Source organism: Lagenorhynchus albirostris, chromosome 1 (assembly GCF_949774975.1).
Source record: "Lagenorhynchus albirostris chromosome 1, mLagAlb1.1, whole genome shotgun sequence".
In the NCBI taxonomy this organism is placed as follows: Eukaryota; Metazoa; Chordata; class Mammalia; order Artiodactyla; family Delphinidae; genus Lagenorhynchus; species Lagenorhynchus albirostris.
Window position 1 is genome coordinate 2,982,549 of NC_083095.1, and position 24,192 is coordinate 3,006,740.

The 24,192-nt window shown below is 48.6% G+C and overlaps 1 protein-coding gene and 1 non-coding gene across 3 annotated transcripts in view; both read right to left on the reverse strand.

The window, feature by feature from the left end:
* The window catches only part of TECPR2 (tectonin beta-propeller repeat containing 2), a 98,251-nt gene that overhangs the window by 23,093 nt on the left and 50,966 nt on the right, over nt 1–24,192 (reverse strand). The window contains exons 12-18 of one of the 2 annotated variants that reach the window (XM_060155867.1): nt 21,353–21,533; nt 20,015–20,156; nt 16,336–16,576; nt 15,574–15,663; nt 13,779–14,012; nt 5,247–5,395; nt 4,812–4,957 (exon numbers count right to left, since the gene is read on the reverse strand). In XM_060155867.1, the coding sequence (XP_060011850.1) occupies nt 4,940–4,957; nt 5,247–5,395; nt 13,779–14,012; nt 15,574–15,663; nt 16,336–16,576; nt 20,015–20,156; nt 21,353–21,533 (1,055 nt within the window). In that variant the 3' untranslated portion in view covers nt 4,812–4,939. Of the gene's footprint in view, nt 1–4,811; nt 4,958–5,246; nt 5,396–13,778; nt 14,013–15,573; nt 15,664–16,335; nt 16,577–20,014; nt 20,157–21,352; nt 21,534–24,192 lie in introns of those variants that run through there. The other variant, XM_060155857.1, reaches the window with a different exon arrangement.
* On the reverse strand, nt 18,935–19,069 carry LOC132505893 (small nucleolar RNA SNORA70). The gene has a single exon (XR_009535589.1). It is a non-coding gene; the product is annotated as a small nucleolar RNA SNORA70 (small nucleolar RNA).

Consider the following 24,192-nt stretch of genomic DNA (forward strand, 5'->3'; position numbering starts at 1 on the left):
GATCTGGACGTGTAAAGCAGCATCAAGTCCTGTGCCCGCTGGCAGCATCTGCGAGCACGGCATTCTCATGGGATTACCTGTTACCATGTTTGCATATTTATTTGGGGGTTTTTCTGTTCATATAGCTAAAAATACCCAAAGCAGCTGAGTTTAAAGTAAGTTTTTAAGTGCTCGTTTGGCCACTTACCAGTCATATTAGTCTTAGTTTTCCTAGTTTCTCTCTTTTCCAGGAAAAGCTATAATCCAGGCAGAGTAAACGACCACGGAGACCAGATGGGCCAGTCCACCCAGGAAGAGTCAGTTGGAGGCTCCCACAGGGGAGGCCAGGACACTGGGCGGGCTAGGGAAGAGCAGGGGCTGCTCTGGAGGCGGAGGGGGCAGAGGGAGGGCAGAGAGGGTCCTCTGAAGGAAGAGGTGGGACCAGTGCGGGTGGGGCTAGCTGGACGAGCCTCTTCCCCTCGGGCATACAGTGCCCCCAGTGCAGCGAAATCACAGCATCAACTGTGCTCGCTTTACACACACCTCTACTATGGACAGAAAATTCTCCCACTGAAGCAGCAAACTCCAAAGAAAAGATGCTAAACATAACTATAAATATTTTCTCCAAATCCTTCCAAATGTTGGCAAGTCTGAAAACTGAGTCATTCGTTTTGAGTACTTTGTTAAAACTTCACCCCAAAACTCCTACAGGAGGGATGTTTTACCAGAGAAGAGAAAGGGACACAGAAATTGAGAAACCGCTGCTAATTTCAGAAGATCCCTGTGACTTCACTTCTCTGTGCCCTTTAGCATCTGTTACCGCTTCAGCTGCACACATCCTACCTGTAGACCAGGATGTGCATGCCCAAGAAGAAATAAAACAAACTAGAAAGAGGTCGAGGACTTCCCTGGCGGCGCAGTGGTGAAGAATCCACCTGCCAATGCAGTAGACACGGGTTCGAGCCCTGGTCCGGGAAGATCCCACATGCCGCGGAGCAACTAAGCCCATGCGCCACAACTACTGAAGCCCACGCTCCGCAACAAGAGAAGCCACTGCAATGAGAAACCTGCACACTGCAACGAAGAGTAGCCCCCCACTCGCCGCAACTAGAGAAAGCCCGTGCATAGTGACGAAGACCTGAAGCAGCCAAAAACAATTAATAAATAAATTTTTTAAAAAAGAGGTCGATTATGATCAAAACATGGAAACCCCATTTACATTCTGATACTTGAATTCAACCAAACTGTCCTGATTTTCTAAATCTTTTTTTTAAAATAAATTTATTTACTTTTGGCTGCGTCGGGTCTTCGTTGCTTCACGTGGGCTTTCTCTAGTTGCGGCTAGCAGGGGCTACTCTTTGTTGTGGTGCGTGGGCTTCCCATTGCGGTGGCTTCCCTTGTTGCAGAGCACGGGCTCTAGGCGCGCAGGCTTCAGTAGTTGTGGCACACGGGCTCAGCAGTTGTGGCTGGCGGGTTCTAGAGCACAGGCTCAGTAGTTGTGGCACACGGGCTTAGTTGCTCCGCGGTATGTGGGATCTTCCCGTACCAGGGCTCGAACCCGTGTCCCCTGCATTGGCAGGCGGATTCTTAACCACTGTGCCACCAGGGAAGCCCCTTTCTAAATCTTTTAACAAGGCCTCAACCCACCCCACTCCCACCCCGCCACTGGACTAGTCTTCTCAGGACCCTCTGCAACTTTAAGGTTAATTTAAAATTCAATTTAAAGGTAGGCTTTGTCCTAAAACACTGAGTGTGAGGCCACCGAGCATGTGACACGCTGCCTGGACACAGCGTTCCATCGCAGCTCCGGCAGACAGTGGCTGGCCCAGGCCTTGGTCCTCAGCAGGGCTTGGAAAAGCGCAGCAAAGGGCCTGTGCAAATGTAAGGCCTGTTTTTTGTCCCCACAGGAACCAACTCTCTATCTACAAATTCCACGGCCAAGTGCATTTCTTCTACAGCACACTGAAGCTACTGAATAAGAAAATGTGGTCTCATTTAGTGGAACCACCTGAAATAGTTAATGTTTAACAGCCTATTTAGCAATCACTACTTTATTCAAAGCACAGCTTTGAGGCCCTTTCATGTGAATTTGTTCTATTTTGGCCATTTTCCTGGGCAAAGTTGTAGATCACCACAGTCAATAGAGCACTGCAAGTAAAGCTTTCTTCCCCCAGTTTTAGCTTTGCTTCCTAGAGGTTATTCTAGAATCTAAATGTTGAAAGGAAGAGGAATTCGCAGTTTCATGCAGTCCTTAATGTGACACCAAAAGCATAAACAACTAAAGGAAAACGTAGATAAAATGGACCTCATCAAAATAAAAAACTTTTGTGCATCAAAGGACACCATAAAGAAAGTGAAAAGACAATCCAGAGAATGGGAGAAAACATTTGTAAATCATAATTCTTAAAAGGGTCTAGTACCCAGAATATATAAAGAAGTCTTACAACTCAATGATAAAAAGACAATCCAATTACAAAATGAGCAAAGTATTTGAATATTTTAGTTCTCCAAATAAGATATACAAATGACCAATAAGCACATGCAAAGATGGTCATTAGGGAAATGCAAATCAAAATCACAAGGACATGGGGATGTAATGTATAGTATGGTGACTATAGTTAATACTGTATTGCATATTTGAAAGCTGCTAAGAGAGTAGATCGTCAAAGTTCTCATCACAAGAAAAAAAAATTCGTAACTACGACAGATGTTTACTAGACTTATTGTGGTGATTATTTTGCAAGATATACAAATACTGAATCATTATGTTGTACATGTGAAACTAATACAATGCCATACGTCAATTATATCTAAATTTTTAAAAACCCTATTGAGGGACTTCCCTGGCGGTCCAATGGTTAAGAATTCTCCTTCCAATGCAGTGGACGCGGGTTCGAGCCCTGGTCAGGGACCTAAGATCCCACATCCCTTGTGGCCAAAAAACCAAAACATAAAACAGAAGCAGTATTGTAACAAATTCAATAAAGACTTCAAAAATGGCCCACATCAAAAAAATCTTAAAAAAACAAACAAACCATAAAAACCAAATGAATTGTAACAAAAAGTGCCAAGTTGGATCAGATCAGCTTTCCTTTCTCTACAGGTCTGTTCTAATATAAATCAGAACATTCAGTAACCCACACAATATAAAAATTAATTTTTCCTGTTTCAATAAACTTTTTTACCCTGTTTTTTAAAAGAAGCCCACAATGAGATACTATTTTACAACTATTAAGGTGGCTAGAATTTAAAAACTGGGCAAGAGAAATTTTGCAGTGAGGATGTAGAGAAATTGGAATCCTCATACATTGCTGGTAGAATGTAGAATGGTGCAGCCACTGTGGCAAACAGTGTCTGGCGGTTCCTTAAGAAGTTAAACATACGATCACCACATGACCCCACAATTCCACTTAAAGTTATACACCCAGCAGAATTGAAAACGCATGTCCACATAGTCTTGTACACGAATGTTCACAGCAGCATTTTTCATAGTAGCCAAAAAGTAGGAACAACCCAAATGTCAATCAACTGATGAATGGATAAGCAAAATGTGGTCTATGCATGCAATGGAATATTACTGAGTCATAAAAAGGAATAAAGTACTGACACACGTTACAACATGGATGAACTTTGAAAACATGAAGCCAAGTGAAAGATGGCAGATGAAAAGGCCACATATTATATGATTCCATTTATATGAAAAAGGAAAATCCAGAATAGGCAAGTGCACAGAAACACAAAGTAGATTAGTGGCTGCCAGGGGCTGAGGAGACAGGGGTTCCGGAAGAAAAGGGAGTGTCTACCAATGGGTAGGGGCTTCTTTTCGGGGTGGTGAAGAACTTCTAGAATTGGATAGCAGTGACGGTTGCACAACTTTTCGAATACACTAAAAACCACTGAGTTGTATTGCTGTAAAATGGTGAATTACAACTCTTTAAGAAATAACATAAAGCCGTCCGAGGTTGACAGCGCCATACCACAGGAGCAGGCAACAAGAGGGCGCCTCGTCTGAGGGGGCTTCACATCAGCAATGAAACCAGCTAGAGGTCGGCTTGCCTTCACCCTCGCTGCGCACCATCAGAGCCCACAGTGCCCGTGACAATGCCTGCCCCCGTCGCCTGACCGTGGCTGTCAGCGCACCGCCGTGTGCAGACGACTACGGAGCGGGCGTCTGCACGGCGCTTTCTAACTCACAGACGCGATTCTACTCGCTCTTCGCAGGACCCTGTGAGGAGGAAGATCCACGTGCAGCCAGCCTCCCCGTGGCCATGAGCGCTGACCAATGACCTCAAAGAACTCGGGACCGGACTCCTGCCCAACTGTAGGGTCTCCCAGCACAGGCCCCGTGTCCCGTGGGCAGGACTGGTGGTCCTCATGACCAGCCCTGCACCTTGACCTCAGCTGCCCCATCCCTGAGGGTTCATGATGCCCAAAATGTAGACAGTCATGAACACAGGCATTCACCCAAACACCTGATTTTCTTCTTGTCCCCGCTGAGCACTTTTTGTTCAAGGACTAACCACTCCTGCCACACTGCCACCTCTGCATATGGTAACTTCATTTTTTTCCCCAACAAAGTCACAAAGTGGGGACTAGCAACAGTTAGAGCAAATAACTCTCACTAAATCACAGCCCCCCATTTATAAATTTTAGCAGAAATATATTTAACATAGCAACCAGGCCCATCAGGTATTTAAGGGTAACTAAATAGTACACTAAAATCACACTCCCGCTTCTGATTCGAGTGGTGGAACAGTCAAAAGAAAAGGAAAAACATTTAGGATACATGGTAAACTGAAATATGGCCGGGGTCGGGGGAGGGGACGGGGCGCACGAGGAGAAGAATTTCTTCAACGAACCAGGAAAGGCACTCACAAAATAATAATACATTATCTCTATGACAAGATTTTAAAATGACTTTTACTTTCTTCTCTATACTTTTGGATATTGTTTGATGTTTTCAAAAATAATGTTCATTCTGTAAAAAGTTAGAAACGAAACACTTTGAGAAAGAAAAAAAGCAGCATTGGCTCAGATAATTGTTAATCTGTTCAGCCCTAAACTTCACAAATATCAAATTCCGGGTGTGGGTTGCCAGTGAATGAGCGTGTGTTGACCTGGGGCACACCTTAGTCCCCAGGCTCCCTGACACGCCCCTCCTCCCCCAGTTGCTGGGAGGCCACCCTAGCAGGCATGGTCCTCTCCCCAACACCAGCACCCGAGCAACTTACTGACGAGCAAGTTGGTATCAGTTAACTTTTGCTTACCTGGACAGGCGGTTCAATCGTTATCCAGGCTGGAAGCATCAGACTGGGATTCAGAGGCTGGGTACCCACGCGGAAGTAAACTCCACCCCTGGAATCACAGGCCCAGACGTGCTGATTTCCACATGCCAGGCTCATCAGTTTTACAGCTCCTATAGACAAATAGAGAAAAAGTACACACGTTAATTACTCTTGTAAGATGACTCACGTTTCATTTAATCTATGAACTTTGATTTTATACTTCAAAGAAAGAGATGATGCTGCCTTTGCAGGTGAACTCTGTTGCTTGAGAACGTTACAGTGCACGGGAGTCACCAACGCCTCTGGCTGCCCCGGCACCTGCCCCGCGCCACAGAGCAGCCCTTGCACACCACGGGCAAAATAATCAAGATGCCATCCGGACAGTGCCCTGAGCCACCAAGCCCGGCAATTAATATCTCAGTATGGGCCCCGTCATTAGCTTCATCAGATATGTGACTATTACCAGCAAATTCTGGATTTGGGGCAAGGGAATTCATCTTTTAGGTAATCTTTTTCTTTTTTGGCTGCGTAGGATCTTAGTGGCAACACGCGGTATCTTCATTGTGGTGCGTGGGCTTCTCTCTAGTTGCAGCGTGTGGGTTTTCTCTTTGGCTGTGGCGTGCAGGCTCCAGGGCACGCAGGGTCTCTCGCTGAGGCGCGAGAGATCAATAGTTGTGGCACGCGGGCTTAGTTGCCCCGCGGCATGTGAGATCTTAGTTCCCCAACCAGGGATCAAACCCGTGTCCCCTGCAGTGGCAGGCAGATTCTTTACCCCTGGACCACCTGGGAAGTCCCTCTTTCAGGTAATCTTGATCCTAATTAGAATTAAAATTAACTAAGTCTCCCAGGATCTTCATTTTTCTTTTTACATTTCTCCTTGTTTATTAAACCAATTTTAAGAGGAAAGGAAATGGGAGGAGTCTTCAAAGAGAAACTTGATTAATAGTTTATCTGGCAGAAAGAGCAACAGCCCATAGTTACTGACCTGCGCGACAGTGATGCACGGCTCTTGCCGTCCCAGCTCATGTGTGAGGCCGTCAGGACGCAGACCCCGGAAAAGAACGTGGAGAAGCCGGGAGGCAAAGGGCAGGCCGCGGCTTGAACCCAGGCCTGCCTGACCCTCCCCGCCAGCCACCTCTGACCTCCAGGGCCCCACATCCCGTGAACACACAGATCTTACACGGTCAGTTCCCTCGCTTTTGACAGATGAACATGCCTGGGCAACCCATGGCTTATCAAGTTATGGAATGTTTTCATTGCCCCAGAAAGTTCCCTCAAGCCCCTTCCTCAAGAAAGTTCTGCCCCTCTGCCCCAAGGCAGCCACTCTTCTGACTTCTATCGCCATGTATCTGTTCAGTCTGGTCTAGATGACTGTAAAAACAGAATCACAGGTATGCACTCCCTGGGCCTGGCTTCTTTCACTCAGCGTGATGTTCTGTTCATGACATTCATCCAGTCACTCCTTTTTACTGCTGAGTATGAGTCCACTGCATGTAAACGCCACAGTTACTGGTGTATCCTGCTGATGGGCATTTGGGCCATTTCCACTTTTTGCTATTAGGAGTAAAGCCGCTATCATCATTCCTGCAGAAGACTTTTTTTTGTGAACATGTGTTGTTTTTCTTGAATAACACCTAAGAGTGGAGCTCTGGGCTATAGGTAGATATCTGTTTAACGTGGAAAGAGACCACCAGCCTTCCCATTTTACACGCCCACCAGCGGTGTGTGCTGGTGGCTCACACCCTCACGAGCATCCACTTCTGGCACCTCTGTCAGCCATTCTAGCAGGTGTAAAGTGGCATCATGGTTTTATTTGCATTTCCCTGGTAACTAGTGATGCTGAGAATCTTTTAATGTGCTTATGGAGGGCATCTGTATACCTTCTTTTGTGAAGCATCTGTCAAGTCTTTTGCCTGTTTTTTCAAGGTGAACGGTTTGTCTTCTGATGACTAAGTTAGAGGATGACTCATTTTGACTGTAAAGCAGGGGAAAAAGGCGGTGCGGCTACATTCACTGGCAGTGCTGCTCTTGGCCACCTCACACAGTTGTCACCGGTATCAGATGACAGCCCATGTGTCTACACCAAAACGTACAGGCACGGATCCTGCTATGGGGAAATCTCGTCACATGTGTTTAGCTTAAAAGTATCAACCCACTACTACTGAAAAAATTCTTAGTATCCCTTTGTACATTTCCTGAAGATGATGATTTCTCTTATACTGAAATTAGCTGTATTTTTAAAATCTTTTATAGAATGTCTTACCGGGGAGTTAAAATAGACATCCTAGAGCTCTAACATGACCCATGAAAAGATTTGTAGCGATCCAAATAAAGGACTTTCAGCAGAAAGTCCTTCCAGAAACGGCCGAGAAACAAATTCTAATTTTAAAATGCTAATTAAAAATAATGTTATGTTGGAGTCGTCAACCTGCCCTAACAGGAACTACAGGTGGCAGCTGCCACGTGAAGAGTTACATGGTGACAAAAACACACTGGGCCAGCACCTCAGAATTAGCAGCGAATAACACCACCACCAGTGAAGCACGGAGTTCATATTACAAGGCAAGCGTTCTTTTAAAACAAACATAAAAGGTTGCTAGAATATACACTTCAGTGTATAAATCAGCTTATTCTGAATTGAAGAGACAGGTCAAAGAAGAAAACGTTTAATCGAGGGCTTTTCCGTAGTCTCCTACTTCACAGAGGGTCTCCCAGGCTGCCTGGGTGCAGGTGTATGAGGTCAGGGCAGGTGGCAGAGAACACTGGCCCCCCCCAGCACCCCCTGGCTCGTCAGTGTCCCTTGGAGTTAAGCGGGGCCCTATCACTGGTTCTGGACGATGGGCTGTGGGCAGAAGGGATCTGTCACTTCTGAACTGAACCATAAAAGAGCTGGCAAGAGGGCCTTGCCTTTCGGCTGTCTCCTGCCACAGTGACCAGAGGGGCAGAGCCACAGAGCACCGCAGGGGGTCAGTAAGCCACCACCTGGGAACCACTACCACAACCATCGAAAGACTGACAGGTCGAGAGTCAACTTCGCGGGAGCAGAAAGCAACCTTCACTGTGTTACATGGCTGGTATTTGGGACTCGTTACTGTAACAGTATTAGACTGACTAACACAGACATACTGCGATTTTCCTGTCTTCCCCCTATTTTGTTCTTCCCTCCCATTAAAAAGAAAAGTTTTAATTACTTTATTCAACAGATGAGACATTTTCCCTTTAGGATTACTTTTTAAACATATATTTTAGACAAAAAGTGGCATTTATTTGGTGTTTTACGATTTATAAGACACTTCTCTGCATAAATTACTATATAAGCCTATTTGTTATCTAAAGGCACGAACCGACACTGAGTATTTCTTCATTAAATGCTGTGACCGGATGTATTCGATTACAAATTGCATTAGTTTGCTAAACATTCCAATGCCTGACATATGCATATTTATGCGTACTGGGAAATCAAACGTTATGAGCATATTAAGTATCTGCTAAATGACACAAATTTTCTTCCAAAAACTAGGATGGTCATAAATCATAAAATTCCATATTCAGTCTCTATAACTGGGTTCAGTAGCTAGACATTTAATTGAAGAATTCTCTTAATCTAAGAAATGGAAATCAAAACTACAATGAGATACCACCTCCCACCAGTCAGAATGGCCATGATTTTTAAAAATCTACAAAAAACCCCCACAAATAACAAATACTGGAAAGGATGTAGAGAAAAGGGAACCCTCCTACACTGCCGGTGGGAATGTAAGTTGGTGCAGCCACTATGGAGAACAGTATGGAGGTTCCTCAGAAAACTAAAAATAGAGCTCATATGATCCAGCAATCCCACTTCTGGGCATATATCTGGACAAAATTATAATTCAAAAAGACACATGCACCTCTATGTTCACAGCAGCACTATTCACAATAGCCAAGACATGGAAACAACCTAAATGTCCATCGACAGATGAATGGATAAAGAAGATGCGGTACATATATATAATGGACTACTACCCAGCCATAAAAAGACAAAATAATGCCATTTGCAGCAACATGGATGCAACTAGAGATTATCATACTAAGTGAAGTTAGAAAGAGAAAGACAAATACCATATGATATCACTTATACGTGGAATCTAAAATATGACACAAATGAACCTATCTATGAAATAGAAACAGAATCACGGACGTAGAGAACAGATGGATGGAGTGGGAGGTTGGGCTAGCAGATGTAAACTATTATATATAGACTGGATGGACAACAAGGTCCTACTGGATAGCACAGAGAACTATATTCAATATCCTGTGATAAACCGTAATGGAAAAGAATATTTAAAAGAAGAACGTAGGGCTTCCCTGGTGGTGCAGTGCTTAAGAATCCACCTGCCAATGCAGGGGACACAGGTTCGAGCCCCGTGTCCATCATCAAAAAGACAACAAGGGACTTCCCTGGTGGTCCAGTGGCTAAGACTCCGAGCTCCCAATGCTGGGGGCCCAGGTTCGATCCTGGTCAGGGAACTAGATCCCACAAGCATTGCACCAACTAAAGATCCTGCATGCCACAACGAAGGTCCCACACGTGGCAACAAAGATCCTGCATGCTGCAACTAAAACCTGGTGCAGCCAAAAAAAAAAAAAGATTTAAAAAGACAACAAATAACAAGTGTTGACAAGAATGTGGAGGAAAGGGAACCCTGCTAGTAGGAATGTAAACTGGTACAGCCACTACGGAAAACATTATGGAGGTTCCTCAAAAAACTAAAAATAGGACTATCATCTGATCCAGCAATTCCACTCTTGGGTATTCATCTGAAAAAAACGAAAACACTAATTTGGAAAGATACATGCCCCCCAGCATGCTGTTCACTGCAGCATTATTTACAACAGGCAAGATATGCAAGAAACACAAGTGTCCATCAACAAATGAATGGATAAAGAAGATATGGCGTGTATGTGTGTGTGTGTGTGTGTGTGTGTACACACACACACAATGGAATATTACTCAGCCTTAAAAAAGAATGAAATCCTGCCATCTGCAACAATGTGGATTGATCTGAAGAGTGTTACACCTAGTGAAATGTCAGACAGAGAAAGACAAATACTGTATGTTTCACTTATATGTGGAATCTAAAAAACCAAAATAAATGAACAAATACAACAAAACAGAAATAGACTCACAGATTCAGAAAACAAACTAGTGGTTACCAGAGGGGAGTAGGAAGGGGGGAGGGGCAAAACAGATGAAGGGGATTAAGGGATACAAACTACCATTTAAAAAGCAAATAAGGACTTCCCTGGTGGCGCAGTGGTTAAGAACCCACCTGCCAATGCAGGGGCCATGGATTCGAGCCCCAGTCCAGGAAGATCCCACATGCTGCGGAGCAACTAAGCCTGTGCGCCACAACTACTGAGCCTGTGCTCTAGAGCCCGCAAGCCACAACTACTGAGCCCGTGTGCCACAATTACTGAAGCCCACACGCCACAACTACTGAAGCCTGCGCGCCTAGAGCTCATGCTTCGCAACAAGAGAAGCCACCGCAATGAGAAGCCCACACACCGCAAGGAAGAGTAGCCCCTGCTCGTCGCAACTAGAGAGAGCCCGCGCACAGCAACGAAGACCCAACGCAGCCAAAAATGAATAAATAGATTTATAAAATTTTTTTTTAATTTAAATAAAATAAAATAAAAAGCAAATTAATTACAAAGATGTAACATACAGCACAGGGAATATAAACAATAATAATAACTTTGTATGGTGTGTAATCTATAAAAATATCAAATCACTATATTGTACACCTGAAGCTAATATAATATTGTATGTCAACTATACTTCCAAAAAAAAAAGTGCATCTGGGAAAGAGAAGTTTGCTACTGCACAGAACCCTCACATGTAGAACCACAGTCTTGAAAAGGCTGTGCTTCCTTTCACTGCTGTGAGCACCACCATGGCCAACTTTTAAAAGAACAATGCAGCACCCCAGGTAACCCCAGGCAAGGCAGCATTAACGTTACCTGCGTTACTACACTCTGTTCACTACTCCCCAGTGAGTGCTGCCAGATGACAGCCTGCCATGGACACTGGCAGGGAGCACACACCTGAACTCAAAATCTGCATCCCCTAATATAAATAATACTTTTTTAAGAAACCTTGATTCACCGGTTTGTCCCACAGGCTACACAGACCATCCCTGGAAAGAGCCAAACAACAGAGTAGCTGGTGGCCCTGACCTGCCTTCCGCCGCCCCCCCACCCTGGCACGTGGAAGGCCAGCACCCCTCCTGCTGTTCCCTGCACGCCTCCCCGGCCTACCAACTCTGGACTTGCTTCGTTCTCCCAGGACGTTCAGAATATCGTAAAAGAAGTCTTTATCCATCCTCTCAGCAATGGCCAGTAACCCGGATAAACAAAATCCAGAGCTCAGGGCAGGAAAAAGACTAAGCGAGGCAGAGCTTCCTGGACTCGGCCCCCGTCATGCACGGCGCCAGACCCGAGCGAGCACCACCCCTCCCCCAGCAGCTTGAGGAGCTGGGCAGCTTTCAGGCCGTCACACCTGCCTGAGACAGGTTCCGTTTGCACATGATGCTTACTTGCACCACCTCTCTGGGGCGGGGATTGCCGTTACCATCAGAAAGGTGAGGACTGATGTTTCAAGGTAACCTGGCTAGCACTGCTCCCGCTGCCGCCCTGCCTCTGCCGGGAGCCCCAGTGAGGTGGTGAGGGCCCAACCACCTCACCTGCGGTCTGTGTGAGCCACTCCAGGCCTGGCTGGACTGCGGACGATTCTGCAGGCAAGAGGCAGGGCAGCTCTGTGAAAGCCTGCCGTTCTCGGCTCCTGCAGCCCTGCCCCCAGCACGCAGGGGAAGCCAAAGCACAACCTGGACTCAGGGTGGCCCTGCCTGGCCCCTCCCACTCTGAAAGGGAGACTCAATCCCACCGAAGCCCAGTCACTCCCCTTGAAAGAACGGCCACCGACCCCAGGGAAACCCAGCCAGCCGCCTCAGAGGCCTGTAACACTCTGGCTAGCGCACCAGCGCGGGAGGACTGGACTGAACGGACGGGAGGCGTGAGCTGTGCGCCGGAGCCCGGAGGCCAAGCCGCGCTCGAGGCCGTTCTCTCGGCACGTGCTGCAGCACAGAGGCCTCCTCTGGGCGGTGGTACCGGGCAGAGCTCTGCTTCTGCCCCAGAGGGGGCAAGGGCAGGGCCCCCAGCGCTCCCAGGATCCTGTAGCAAGGAGGACACCAACCTCGCCCTGGCCTTTTTACCTCCAGAAACTCCCAAACTGCTCTGCTTGGGGGCCAAAGGAGGATGGCTCAGGCCCACAGGATCTCTGAACCAAGGAAAGGCTCCCCGGGGCAGGCGGGAAGACGGCCCCGCACTGGCAGGCAGAGCCATGGCCAGCTGCAGCCTCTCTGGTCCATCACCATTGACGATGGCGGCTGGCAGGCACTCTCAGAAGCTGGACTGTGACCGGCCTTGGGGCTGGGATTAGGTTCAAAACACGGTGCGAGTGAGGCCAAAAGCATGATCAAAATGACCCTGGAAAATTCCCAGCTTTGGAACAAAGCTTACTTCTTTAGTGGAGAGCCAACCTGCTTCTTTAGCTAAGCTGGGTTGTATTTGGGGGCCTTGTGGGACAAAAGAATGACGATACCTCTGCACGTCATGGGATGGTGGGAGGCCGTCAGCTGGAGACGCAGCCGGGGGCTGCCAGGGCGGGAGGTGGACAAAGCGTCCTCCCTTCCCTTCTGCCTTCTTTGTCCTTTTTTTTTCAAACGAGTACATGTGGTTGAATTCTCAAATGTTAACTGCTTGTAAAATTCAATTCTACCACCTAACAAACAAAACACTGGTTACCAGTTCACCAGAACGGGAAACTGCTGGGCATGGAAGTATTCCTAAGGCTCGCATGGACTCCGGAGCTGCCTGGCGCAGCCTGCACCTTCTGACAGCCACACCTGCCCATCTATCTGCCCAGAGGATAACCTAAGGGCGTGGGCTCATTCCATCATCCTATTCCTTGGAACAGGAATGAATTATTTATAAATGGCCTCATGCTGCTTGGCTGCCCTGCAGCCCTGTAGGGGAGACTCAGGGAAGGGCGGCAGCGGGAGGCGGCACACACCCCTCCAGCAGAGGGAGAACTGGGCCCTCTCCAGGCTGCGGGCCGCGGACCCTGCGTCGGAAAGGGCACAAAGCAACCGCCACATTCAGACAGACCAGCAGAGGCAGCTGCATCCACAGTATCATCTCGAGCGTGTCTTACAGCAGCCTTCTCTGAGTTCATGCTCCTCCTGGGTTCTGAAAACCCTGTGACGTGTAAAGCGTGGGAAAGAAAAGCTCCTCACAAGATTCTTAAGAGGCCCATTACCCTGCAAGAGCGGCTAGTCGACCTCCTGAAATCCAGCAACCGACCAAGCAGCTTACAAGAATTCACGAGGGTTGGACACAGGGCCCCGGGAAGCAGGTGAGACACCCCTCCTGATGAGGCCGGAAGGCAGGGCCCGGCGGCGGGGGTGGGCATACCTAGCTGCGAGAGGTCCAGCCTCGTCCAGTGCATGCCCGTGGGGCAGCTCGCGGACAGCGTCCGGATGAACACCTGGCCGAGGCTGTCCAGGGCCCACAGGGCGTCTTGGCAGGCGGCGTAGGCCCTCATCTCGGCGTCGGGGGGCAGCTGCACGGTGGACGGGCGTGACTGGGCGTGCTGGGCGCCGACGCGGCACAGGTCCTTGCTGCTCTGGCAGAGCCACAGGGAGCTTCCTGCGGAGAGGGCATGGCGTCACCGGCGAGCCTCTCGGGGCAGCCTTTGCCTTCAGAGGCTGGCTGCCCAGCCCCCACCCTCACTCCCCACCTCGGGGAAGGAGCAGCCAGGACTCAGGGGGACACACCGGGACCAGCCAGTTCGTAGGAAACAAGTCCGACACATTTAAAGAAATGAAAGGAAGCTGGGCTAACGAGACCTTAGGAGGCCCACAACGTTGCCTCAGAGGCCCGGACCTTGGACGTTGTATAATGGACTGGGAAGCGTTCAACTTGGTGTGTTAACTAGTGTCCTAGAGGGAGCAAGGTCAGCAATGCCTCAGAAGGACAGCACCGAGGACCCTCCCCTGTCCTGGGGGCAGGATGAGGGGAGGTCTGGCGGGGTGGAGGCTGCTGGAAAAGGCCCGGAAAGCTGGAAAGCCTTTTCCTCCCATCCTCACCTCAAAATTGCATGCTTTCATTCTCTCCCCCGTTTTTAGAGTCCTTCAGGTTTAATTCACTTTAAAATGCAAACCACACTTGGGGAAATTAAAACCTCAGTCAGAATGTATTATCTAAAGTATATCGAAAACTTGGGACCAGTTATGGTCTGGAATTCAAAATTACCCTGGACCTTGAAAACATAAGGTAATGGGTATGCCATACGTTTACGAAACAGCCTGGGAGCCAGGCAATACCCGCCCCCCACCTGCCCCCGCAAGAAGTGCAGCAACGTTCCTGCAACAAAACACGTCACAGTCGCAGTCAGCAGGACAGATGGAGGCAATAAGGAGCCTCCCATCAGCTCAGGTCAGGTTTTGCTGCCGAATGATTTGTGCCAAGCTTGGGAAAGAACCTATGGTTTGCAGAGCTTACTTATTGCACAACTGCGGTCAGAACGATCTGGGGAGGAAGCATTTTATTGTACTGACCAGGTTCTGCACATCCTAGTGGGACCACGAGCTCGAACTCACCAACTGCAGAGACCCCCGACATCTCCTCATCTGACTCTCAGCGTGATCCTGGGAGGCGGCTTCGGCCTCCGCTGCGGCCGCCTGACCGCCCAGCTCTCATCTCCTGGAGTAGCTGCACTGCCTCTCCTGGCTCCAAACCCCGAGCTGTGGTCAGGGCTTTGGGAGGTCTGCCCTACCAGGGGCATGACAGTGGGACTTAGGCCAGCCAGAGGCTGTAAACCAGCCTGTGAGGAGGTGACAGAATTCACAGGGGAAATGGCCAGGCACCCAGAGAAGCCTGGTGCCTACTGGCCCTGTGCTATGGCCCTGAGACATGTCACTGAAGTCAGCAGCTGCTGGCCTCAGAGGTCACACTGTACACTCCCCTCCTTCGGAAGGACAGCTCGCCTCCAGACCCACTCAGATCACCACACCAGACCCTTCTCTCCTGGGCAGGCCTATCCAGCTTCGGGGGCCCTCAGCTCAGCCAACGAGGGCTGCTGGCCTGTGACACCACCGCATCCAGTCCCTGAGGGCCCCACGGCCATGCTCCCGCCCCAACTAGGCCACGTCAGACCACAGTTTTAACTGTTCAGCTGCCAACCTGTGCACTGCACTCCCCAACCAACCTTCCTTTGTGGGAGCAGTGGAAGCCAACACAAAGGCCCACTTTGTGGCAGAAGCTGTCCCCCGGGGAACAACATTATTCCAGTAAGTGCCTAGAAAGAATAATGGGAAGAGTACGTTAAAGAAAGAAGAAAGAAAAACCATACATACTTCAGAACTTTAGTTCTAGACCAACTGGTCTTCAAAACCCCTTACAGCTGGTTCTAGACTGTCCTCAAAGTAGGAGACCCAAGCCAGCACTGCAAGAGCCAGCCCGACAAGCAGAGCACCATCTAGCCCAGGGTCGGGGGAGGCCACGCAGGGGGAGAAGAGCTGGAGAAAATTCACAAAGCAGGGTTCACTCAGAAATGAAGCCCCAGTGGGTAAATGTGGATTTACACCTACGTTTACAGATCTGGCCAGAGCCTTGCATTTTCAACAGTGTGGTCATTTTTTCTACTAGGCTCTTTAGGAATGGGAGGATTTTTTCATTTAGCTGGAAATTATTAACATAAAAATGAGCTCCATGTGCTCTTCTTGTAGCCTAATCGGTTCCTAATGGAAACTGATCGCACACCATCCAGACACTGGTATCCAAGTCGTAGGAATGACAGACTAAAAGGAGGGAACTGATAGAAAGCAGAGGGAATGCCTCCATTCCAGACACTTCATACCACTGGCACTAAATTATCTTTTCCACTTGAGCTCATAAGGCTTTTCCTTAAATGCTGCCTCTAAGAGGAGCTGCCTATCCAGCCGGCGTGGAAATGAAGTGATTCACCCACCGATGAGGCTTCCTCTAGAGACGTGGATTTCATTCTTGCCCGCGGAGATCCAGACGCCGCTGCTGTTGACCCCTAGGAGGCTCGGCTGGCACTGGAGCTGCTGAGACCACAACGCCACGCGCAGTTTATCCGCCACCTTCTCCACAGGCACCTGGGCTGCTGTGGCCACCGAGTGTGTGGCGTGGATTATGGTCTGGAACAAGCTGCACTGGTCAAACACCACATAGTCTGTGATGCTCGCCTGCAGGGGAGACGGGCAGACACCCTGTCTCAGCGCAGCTGCAAGCGCCTTCTGTATGCTCCCTGCCTGAGAGGTAACGGCCCGACCCCACCCGTCAAACACCCAGATACCCACGTGCACATTTGTGTGAGGACTGGAGAGGAGTGTGGCAGGACACCCCCACTGCTGACTGTGATTACTTCCGAGGGGTGGACTCAGAGGGATGTAAGAAAATGTTCACCTTTTATTTTATACACTTTTCTATTACATGGACCTGTTGCAAAGAGCATGTATTATTTTTATGATTATCACCCCCTCGCACCCTATAAGTCTTTTATTCTAATCAGTGAGAAACGATTATTTTGTTTTTAAAATTTAGGAATTTCTAATGGACAAGTGTACAATACTTAGGATCATAATACGGGTTTAAAAAGAAGCAATTCATGCCCTAACTGGGCCTGTTACTAATCAGGCCAGAAGGACAGCACAGACAGGAGCTGTCCTGGACGTGCAGAGTGCACCTGGGCTCAGACTCGAGACACGCTTCTCTCACGTTCCTGCAAGAGGTCTTTCTCCAGGGTGCCGCCCTCTAAGGAAGCCTCTCCCTTGCCGCCAGCTCCGGCTGTTAGAAAGCTCTGACTCTGCGGGACTTTCCACGCACTTCTGCCCTGCCGGGTTGGGTTACAGAGAACGTCACCGCCCTCCGCCTAGGACAGCCCCGTGCAGGCCACACTCCCAGGTCACGCACAGCGAGGTGCTGAGTGAAAGTGACACCACCTAGGATAGGGAACTTAACATATAATAAACAAAACACACAGAAAGGAAACTATCATAAAACCCAGCACTGTAGTGCATGTGCGATGCGGCCCTTCTCTTCTGTGAAAGGGCTCGCACTGACTGTGAGCTTCTGCCTGCACTGAGGCTTAAGCAAACGGTGTCAGCACGTCAACCCCGCGGCCCTGCTGCGGAGCCCGCGGCCCTGCTTCTCTTGAAGAGCAGAGCACGTGCCAGCCTGGCTAGGCGGACTCCATCAGAGCCCACAGGACGCTGGGCAGGTACCTGGGGACCAGTGCCACGCTGCCGTGTGATGGCCCAGGAGCTCTGCCCTTCCTCGGGGTGTATGATGCCAGGCCACACAGAAAGTCTGTGACAGGCTCAGTCCCAGCACCCAGCATTGGCAGATAAGCAGGATGCAAATTAACAAAAAGAAAAGAAAGGTTTAACAGCCAAACATAACGCTGGCTCTAGCACTACAGAGAAATCAATCTTATAGTAAATAAAATAACTCTGTTTCCAAACACCTCAGAGATGATTCTGTCAAATTTCTCTGAAGACAATGTTCTAAATATTATGATAAAATGATAACTAGTTTTCTTTAGGTTACTTAAAGACAGAATTTAGTACATACGCTACACTTGAGTGTGTGTGTGTGTGTGTGTGTGTGTGTGTATAAAACCATATAATACGGTTACAAATACAGGGAGGATACTTTTGAATCAATCGTATAACTTTTCAAATAGTACCTGGCATATTAAATTAGAGACTGTGTATATACACACATACTCATCAAAGAGCAAACACAACTTACTTTTCCACATCCTCATGTGAAAGACCTGAGAGCGGCCACTGGAAGACCTGCCCTCGATGAGGCAAGTCTAAGGCGACAATAACACCTGAACCAATCAATGGAGACAGAACACTCGAGAGCTGCTGTGTACCCCACAGCCGCTGATGCCAGCACAGCCTTACCTGCCACGCTGGGGAACCACGGGCGCTACGTTTACACTGAATGGTACCAAAAGGGCAAAAGTTAGCTTGATTATACCTTACTACTTCTTTCTTTTTTTTTTTAAATTTCTTTTTGTTTATTTTATTTATTTATTTTCGGATGCATTGGGTCTTCGTTGCTGCGCACGGGCTTTCTCTAGTTGCGGCGAGCAGGGCTATTCTTTTTTTTTTTTGACAAGAAAGTAGGGTTTATTGGTGGGCATGGGTAGGGAGGGGGCAGCGCCAAGCCTCTCACGAGTGCAGGGCCCGCCATTTGTCCAGGGGGCCACGATTAGGGATGTACTTGACCCCACAGCCATATGGGATGAGCCACTTTTCTGCCACCATGTTTTCAAATTAATCTGCATTAAACTTAGTAAATCCCCACTTCTTGGAGATGTGGATCTTCTGGCGGCCAGGGAGCTTGAACTTGGTCCTGTGGAGGGCCTCAATCACATGCTCCTTGTTCTGCAGCTTGGTGCGGATGGACATTATGACCTGGCCAATGTGGACCCTGGCCACTGTGCCCTGGGGCTTTCCAAAGGCACCATGCATACCTGTCTGGAGCCTGGATTGGGGACAGCACGCCAGTCATGAATGTCCACTGGAAAGGGCTGTCTCCAGGGTCCCTTAGGGCAGCCCACACAGGCAACAGGCCGCACACACTACCAAGGAGGCTGCTGTTTGCAGCCACTGCGCACCGGGCCCCCATGGGGAAAAGAGCACAGGCGGCTTAACTGGCTGCAAAGGGCTACTCTTGGTTGCGGTGTGCGGGCTTCTCACTGCAGTGGCTTCTCTTGTTGTGGAACACGGGCTCCAGGCATGCGGGCTTCAGCAGTTGTGGGTCGCAGGCTCTAGAGCGCAGGCTCAGTAGTTGTGGCGCATGGGCTTAGTTGTTCGGCGGCATGTGGGATCTTCCCGGACCGGGGCTCGAACCCATGTCCCCTGTATTGGCAGGTGGATTCTTAACCACTGTGCCACCAGGGAAGCCCCTACCTTACTATTTCTCAAAGTGTTTACTTTTCTGGGGGCATGTAGGAAAATTCCCCTTTCTTCGTTGAAATACCATTTACTTACGAGGGCTTTTGTACAAGCAGAGATAGTGAATTTTAATTGTGGGTTGGGTTTTTCACATCTATTGTCTAATCTCTCTTCTTCTTAGTACATTCCTCCAGAATTAATCATTATTATTATCTAGGTCTTCAAATGGCTATCAATGGATTTATTTGGCATATAATGACAAATTTCTAAATAACACCAAAATTAAAAAATAAATAAACAAAGCCTACATATTTAAGCAAAAAGAGCTTCACAAGTTATGTCCTGTGATGAAATTCCTGATAATTCTTTTTTTTTACATTGAAGTATAGTTGATTTACAATGCTGTGTTAGTTACTGCTGTACAGCAAAGTGATTCAGGTATACATATGTATACATTCTTTCTCTTTTAATATTCTTTTCCATTATGGTTCATCATAGGATATTGAATACAGTAGAGCCTTGTTGTGCCCTGATATTTCTAGTGTGCTCAAATACAGCAAAGTCTAACTCATCCAATAGTAAAAGCGAACACCGTTTATTTACTCCAAGCCCCCAATCTCTTTAGGGAAAAGAGAGGGGCTGTAAGAGGGAGAACAGAGCCCCCGACTCAGGGAGGCACCCAGGCACGTGGCCCGAGAGCTCAACACCTACTTGCCACCAGTGGTCGTCATCCCCTTGGGGCTTCTTGGAAACGACGCCAGTTCTGAACCACAGGTGTCCTCGGACGTCCAAGGCCCACAGGGTCTGTTGGTCCCCAAGAGTGATACAGACAGGTTCCAAAGCCTGCCTTTCACTGGAAACGAGGAAGAGAGCGTGGAGTCAGCACCCGCATTCATGGCCCCCAGCGCGCCTAGGATGCCGGCATCAAGCGTCCTGGGGGGCTCGGTGTGGGACAAGAGACAAGTTCCGAGGAAGGAAGCTTGAGTTTCGAGTTAAACGACTGTGCGATATATACTGTTCCGAAGTGAGGGGGCGTCTGAAGAATTCCTGAAGGCCCAGGACGGTAGGGGGAGCTCTTAAGGGAAACTAACCCAGGGAAGAAGAGAGCAGGCTCATGAGGGATTTCAGGCCCCGAGTGGCCCATCTCCCCACCCCTGCCTTCACCAATTAAGCGAACAGAAACTCCGCAGCGTGCCAGGCTGTGTTGGGCAGCTGCAGCCTGGCAGACGCTGCCCACTCTGCGGGCAACGCCCTCCTCCCACCCAGCCGGTGACGTCCCCACCAGCTTCGAGGCTGAGCTGCGGGTCCACTCTGCACGGTGCCTACCTGACCTCTGCAGGGGGAGCCGAGGCGTCCTCGGTGCTGCTCGTCCCTCTCCAGCTCGGGACCATCTACACTAACTGGCGTTGGTTGCCCCAGATGGGGAGCTCTTCGAGGGCTGGGCAGGGTCACGTTCACTCAGTGCTCACAACAGGTGCTCACTCAAATTTACTGGGTTGCTCAATTCAAACCGAGAATATCCTAATCTAATTTTTCTAAAGACTACTGATAATTTCACACCAGCAAAATGATCTGACAGTAACTCTTTAATTAAAATTTTGACTGGTAGAAAGTAACCAAATAAATTGCAATTCAGAGATTAACTTCAACTGACTAGGAGGATAATAAAAGAAAAATATTTGGCCTTAAGTCATCTGAGACTCTAAACAGAAACTATCTGACAATGGGCAGTTCTCTAGAAAGACCATCACGAGAGACTCGTGACCGTGTGGGGCTCGAGATTACACATGAGGGCAGTAACATTTTTAAAACTGAGCTCTGACCCAATGCCCAGTCTGCCAGTCAGAAGGAGGCACAGAGTGCCTTCAAGGTCAGGCTGCTGAAACTGGCTCTGGCAATCCCAGAGAACACCACGACCGTGGAAACCTTCAGGGAACCAGCTCTGCCCAGGAGAGGCTCACATGGGTCCCTTAAGAAGAGTCAAGTTGACAAAGAACAGACAGTGGGACAGACAGGACGCTGAAAATGTGTCTGCTCCTCCCCCGATACCTGACGATGTCACATGTCCAGCGCTCCCCTTCGGGACAGAAGCTGCTCACACCCTCCCGGTACAGGAGCGCCCTCTGCTCCGTCAGTGCCCACACCACGCTGCTGCGGGCTGCGACCTGGGACAGTGGGCATGGACAGTCAACCTTTACGGCTCTGGCACAGGGGCGGTCCACGCTGAGACCTGCCGGGGAGAAGGGCAGGAAGCCCCCGGAGACACACAGTCAGGACTTCCCACCTCATTTTCATTCTGTTTGCTTATTTTTCTTTTTTGGTATTTTGCTATATCCTTTCACAATAAGTACTTTCTCTTTTCAAGGTCTAGTCAACATAAAATAGTTAGATCGCGCTTAAATATAATATCCATCTGAACTGTTTTCAGATGCTCTTTGAAAACTGGAGGAATAACAATTCCGAATCCTCTGGTGTCCCAAAGTAGCTAAAAATGTTCCGAAAGAACGTGAAAGCCCAGTGCAGGAGAGCAGCCAGCTCCGGAGCCAGGAGGGCCCAGGCCCAGAGGAGCCAGTACCAAGGGACGTCTTCTGTGGCCGTGCCCCTCGGAGCCTCAGCTGCCACTGGACCCACAGGGATCCGAGGGCTCCAGGCAACCTCTGCAGAGCACCTCCAACAGGGTGGTTCCCCTCCGCCTGCTTTGTACGTGGTACGCGGTGCTTCCACTACTAAAATGAAAACCCCGAAATTCCTAGATGGAAGGTGAGGGCCAGAGCTCAGGGTCCCCGACTCCCCATCCAGGGCTCTTCCCCGCCTCTTTGCAGTCGCTGTCTGATGAGCTTCAAGGCTGGCACAACAGCTGTTACCTAAGGCCCCATATTAGTCCGCAGCCTCAGCCTGCGGTCAGGGCTCAGAACTCAGCATGCTCCCTGCCCGATCACAACAGCACGCTACGGTATCACAGCCCTTGGGCTGCATTTCCTCAAACTCAGCTACGTAGGAATCACCTCCTGGACTTCTTACACTGCAAACCTTCAGGACAACCCTGGAGACTCTAAGCCAGTAGCTCTGGGTGGTTTGAGCTTGTCTGCAACCACTGCCCAGGTGACTCCTAAGGCCTTCCTCACCCCCAGGCCAGAAGCACCCTGTTTCCCCAAAAGGAACGAAACTCAGATGCCACTGGAAGTTGGACATGCGTATGCTTTTCCAGCTATTTTTCACTTTCAAGGGAGACATAGGAACCAGGCTGGAGAGACCAGGGCCGGCATGTGGCCCAGAGCTGGCCAGGCTGCCCTCTGGGCTCAAGCAGGAGCTGCTAGGATGCCGGCTCTCCCACATCTGAGAGCGAGCCAGATGTTCAAGGGCTTTCAATCTCAGAGAATCGAATATTTGCAAACGAAGCAACCGACAAAGGATTAATCTCCAAAATCTACAAGCAGCCCATGCAGCTCAATACCAAAAAAACAAACAACCCAATCCAAAAATGGGCAGAATACCTAAACAGACATTTCTCCAAAGATATACAGACTGCCAACAAACACATGAAAGGATGCTCAACATCACTAATCATTAGAGAAATGCAAATCAAAACTACAATGAGGTATCACCTCACACCAGTCAGAATGGCCATCATCAAAAAATCTACAAACAATAAATGCTGGAGAGGGTGTGGAGAAAAGGGAACCCTCCTGCACTATTGGTGGGAATGTAAATTGATACAGCCACTATGGAGAACAGTATGGAGGTTCCTTAAAAAACTACAAATAGAACTACCATATGACCCAGCAATCCCACTACTGGGCATATACCCTGAGAAAACCATAACTCAAAAACAGTCATGTACCAAAATGTTCATTGCAGCTCTGTTTACAATAGCCAGGATGTGGAAGCAACCTAAGTGTCCATCAACAGATGAATGGATAAAGAAGATGTGGCACATGTATACAGTGGAATATTACTCAGCCATAAAAGGAAATGAAATTGATTTATTTGTAGTGAGGTGGATGGACCTAGAGTCTGTCATACAGAGTGAAGTAAGTCAGAAGGAGAAAGACAAACACCGTATGCTAACACATATACATGGAATCTAAAAAAAACCCCAAAAGGTTCTGAAGAACCTAGGGGCAAGACAAGAATAAAGACGCAGACACAGAGAATGGACCTGAGGATGTGAGGAGGGGGAAGCATAAGCTGGGACAAAGTGAGAGTGGCATGGACATATATACACAACCAAATGTAATACAGATAGCTAGTGGGAAGCAGCCGCATGGCACAGGGAGATCAGCTCAGTGCTTGGTGACCACCTATAGGGGTGGGATAGGGAAGGTGGGAGGGAGACACAAGAGGGAGGAGATATGGGGACGTGTGTATATGTATAGCTGAGTCACTTTGTTATAAAGCAGCAATTAACACACCATTGTAAAGCAATTATACTCTAATAAAAGATGTTAAAAAAAAAAATCTCAGAATCGTCCCTGGCTGACAGTTCATAACAGAGATTAAAACCTTCTCTTGGGGGGCTTCCCTGGTGGTGCAGTGGTTAAGAATCCACCTGCCAACACAGGGGACACGGGTTCGAGCCCTGGTTCGGGAAGATCCCACATGCCACGGGGCAACTAAGCCCGTGCACCGCAACTACTGAGCCTGCGCTCTAGAGGCCATGAGCCACAACTGACTGAAGCCTGCACGCCTAGAGCCTGTACTCTGCAACAATGAGAAGCCCTCACATCCCAACCAAGAGTAGACCCCACTCGCCACAACTAGAGAAAACCTGCGTACAGCAATGAAGACCCAATGCAGCCAATAAATAAATAAATAAAATAAATCTATTTTAAAAAAAACAAACCTTTTCTTGGAATCAGCAATATTAAATGGTTAAGAGATTGATATTT